The sequence below is a fragment of the Egretta garzetta genome, unplaced genomic scaffold (assembly GCF_000687185.1).
Source record: "Egretta garzetta isolate BGI_Z169 unplaced genomic scaffold, ASM68718v1 scaffold324, whole genome shotgun sequence".
In the NCBI taxonomy this organism is placed as follows: Eukaryota; Metazoa; Chordata; class Aves; order Pelecaniformes; family Ardeidae; genus Egretta; species Egretta garzetta.
Window position 1 is genome coordinate 84,192 of NW_009259426.1, and position 3,690 is coordinate 87,881.

The 3,690-nt window shown below is 57.9% G+C and overlaps 1 protein-coding gene across 1 annotated transcript in view; it reads right to left on the reverse strand.

The window, feature by feature from the left end:
- The window catches only part of LASP1 (LIM and SH3 protein 1), a 28,107-nt gene that overhangs the window by 10,462 nt on the left and 13,955 nt on the right, over positions 1-3,690 (reverse strand). Inside the window, exon 2 of the mRNA XM_035892602.1 lies at positions 2,774-2,858. Coding sequence (XP_035748495.1) covers positions 2,774-2,858 — 85 coding nt within the window. The remainder of the gene's footprint in view (positions 1-2,773; positions 2,859-3,690) is intronic.

The window sequence follows — 3,690 nt, forward strand, 5'->3', positions numbered from 1 at the left end:
CCGCAAATTCCCCCCCCCCGTTGTGGCTGCTCCCAGCCACGGCTTCTCCGGAGGGACAAGCGCTCGGGGAAGCCTCACACCGAGGACCAAAGGCTTGGCCACAGCTGAGTTTGGCCGGCAAATGCCAGCCTGAAGGCAAGACGCGACTGCTCACATAACCCTGCTCTTACTCCGCAAGGGATTTTTACTACTAGACCCACACGCAGCGCTCCGCCTGTCCCACCGGCGTTGGCCAGGATGCGCTTTTTAGGTGGCACCTGAGCTGGCAAACTGCGGCGCGGAAGCCCCCCCACCAGGCTGCCATCACCGCAAAGCGGGGCCCGCCAGCCCTTCTCCGTGAGCCCCTCCCTGCCTCAGCCAACAGCTCCAGTTCACCCAGTTAATTTGCAAGGCTGAACCCTTCTGCCTGCCTTGGAAGGGTTGAAGTGACCTATTCCTGTCCCCAGGGGTTTGCTCAGCTCCTGCAATTAGTAAGGCGGGATTGCCAATAAACTGGAGCGGCTGCTGCTGTTTTGGAAAGAGCGCTTCAAGAAATACAAATGTTTGGCGCTTGGAAAACAGGAGACTCCCTTTGTAGGCAGAACAAAGGCAGAGAGGAATTAAGATCTTATCTGAAGCCTGTTTAGGATCTACCCTCCCCAGGGCTCCGGGCACTCCAGCACTTTACACCTGGTTCAGCTCCGCCACCTCCCTCCTGCACCCCTCCCCGGCCCCTCTCCGCAGGGGCTCAGCCAGCACCCCAATAGCCAGCACCCAAACAGCCAGCGCCCCAACAGCCCCTTCTCCCTCCTGCTCAGATAATTCCCACTTTGCAGCTCATCCTGGTTCCCGGGAGCCTGGAGGACCCCACCTGCACCCCAGCCCCTCGTCCGACACGTTCACGTGCCACCACGAGGGCGGAAGGCTCTTGCGGCTCCATGCTATCCCTGCCGCAGCCCCCAAAGCCCGGGGGACCACCAGGAGCTGGGCATGGCTGCTTCAGAGGATCCTGCTGGCGTTTGAGGGGCAGTGACCAACGTCTGGAGGGGCAGGCTTGAAAAAATAAAGACACCCCCTCCCCTGCAAGGTTTTGCCTCCAGCCACCCCCTGCACACCACGAGGAGCTGAAAGTCCCAACCAGCTACAGAAAAGCCCAGGCAGCGGCGCACGCTCCCTCCCCAGGGTCTCCTTTAATAAGCAACAACTAATGAAGAGCCTGAATTCATTGTGAGAACAGTGCTGGAGACTCCAGAGCGCTCGGTACAGCATTATGGCAATTGTTACCATGGAAAAGCAACTGCGTCCCCTTAACCGCTCTATGAAACACAAAGCCAGCCCCAGGCTGAGCTCTAGCGCAAAGCTTGAGCCAAGCTGCACTTGTGCAAGCCAGGGAGCCGTTGGGCAACTTGCTTTGAGGAAGAGACCTTACAAAAGGCAAGGTTTCAAAACTCAGCGCTGGCTGCATAGGGCCACCACCAGCTCTATCTGCTAACAGGTGAGGTCCCGAGGCTCCCTCCTCCTCCTCATCCTCATCCTCCTCCTCCTCCGGTGGGATGCGTTCCCAGGCAATCTGCTCCTCAGCTCCTGGCACTCTCAGGCTAATGGGAAGAGAAGGCAGGAAGGTCACAGCATCCTTCCCCGGCACAGCAAGGAGAGGGAGCAGAGTCATCCCCCAAAATGACTGCTCACCCTGAAACCCCCCCCCGGCAAATCCTGTGCTGTCCTCCCTCTGCCCAGGACCAACACTGCGTCAGCACTATGCTGAGCCAACCTGCCTTGCTGACCACGCTCCGCGCAGCCTTTTTGTCCCTTTTCAAAGGGAAAAAGGAATTAAATGGCCTCCCGGAACAGTTGCCACATCCTGTCTTCTCTTGCGAGACGCTGACTCAAGCCAAAATTGCCGCTGGATGTGTTTTCTTCCAGCACGGCGCGCTCTGAGCAGACACCCCCAGTCGTGCGATGTCGAAGCTCACGACAAAAGTTTGGGGCATCGTCTCAAGGTGCTTCGGCACAACCTCCCAGCAGAGTCCCACGAAGCAGGGTTACCCACCAGAGCGGCCCGTTCCTGTGCTCACCTCGCCCTTCCAGCTGCTTCTCCGCAAAATTGATGCTCATGTTTCAGTCCTCAACGTTTTGGAGTAAGAGAAGGAAACCAGGGATTGTTCCTTGGGCCACCCAAGGGACCCAGAGCCAAGCAGCTCCCACTGCACCATCAGGAGTTCCTGGTACAAGAACCCAGCCCGCAGCCGTGCGTCAAGGCTGGGGACTTTTGCTGATCCAGGGACACCTTCAGGGTATAGAACAGGACATGTCTGGACAACACCCTTCTCAGACAGGCTCTTCTCTTCCCACTAGAGAAAGAAATCCTTATCTGTGCCAGCCGTTATCCCTTCTATCTGTTTATTTCTACCTGCCAGAGCTTTCAAGCCCTACAAGATTCGTGTTTACCTGAAATACTTGCCTAGAGAGTCGACGCCTGCCCAGATGAAGCCATTTCCCATTTCACCTGATTATGGTGCTGGATGGGAGCAGGGAAAAGATGGGAGCTGGTGCAAGGCATGGGCTGGGAGCAGCAAACTGCTTGCCGGACCCTTCCCACCTCCGCGGGGTCGCAGCAGCCACGGATGAAGGGAAGAGCAAAGACAGCGGGGATGGGTGAGACCCAAGAGGAGGGACCCACGCCCCAAACCCGCCTCTCCCTCCTTTGTGCCAGGGCGTAGGAAAGCATCAGAGCACGGGAGAACGTAGGGCGATGGGGCAAAGCACGGCGGCCCCGGGTGAGGGGAGACCTCACCTGGCTCTGAAGCTCGCTCTGCTGCTTTAGACGCAGGTTCTCAGGAGTGTCTGCCACCATGGTGAAGGACTGCTTCGGGTAGTGTCTGGGGAGAGAGGGGACATCGTTAGCCACGGCGCTCCCACGCGCCTTGCCCTCGCCCATCCAACCCAGGACCAGCAGCCCCCTGCGAGCACCAGGAGATCCAAGCGCCGCGGCCCCGCGCCAGGGCATCCCTGCAGCACAGCAGCACGCAGGACAGCCATCGCCCTTTGGGGTGACGGCTCTTCTCGGCCCGACACCTTCCCCAGCAGACGCACCAATCTCAGTCTATTCCCCATCTCGACGTATTAACTCCAACAAAACTTCGCTTTTATCAAAAAAGGGGAAGGGGAGGGGTTTTTTTCCCCAGGGGACAAAGCCATTCAAGGTTTGTGCCTGATTTCTGGGAAGACCTTAACACATCTTCCATTTGCCATTAAACACCCCTCAGGGTAACGTTAGCCCAAGCAAACGCCGCTAATGCTCTGGTTTACGACGGTGCCTGTTTCAGGGGGGAGCGGGGCGGTTTCCCTTGCTTGTTTTACCGAAGTTTCAGCCATGCAAGCCCCGCGTTTTGGTTTCCTGGTACTGCAGAATATCAGCACCCTGGCGCAGGCCATGTCAGCATAACCCTGCCTGTCTTGGGGCGGAGGCTCCGCTCCTTATCCGCACCCGCTCAACGCCTTTAGTAAATCCTGAGGATGTGCCTGGAACGGGAGCGTAAAGCAGGAGGCCTCGGTGGTGGTCTGGCTACGGAAGGGCCATACAGCAGCTTTGGAAAGCGCAGGCAGCCTTGGCTATAGGCGACATAAATTAACAGTCAGAAGAACCCAAGTACCGGCAGAAAGTAAATACCTAATCCTAAAGCTGGAGGCTGCCAGCAGCCCCGGCCAAGG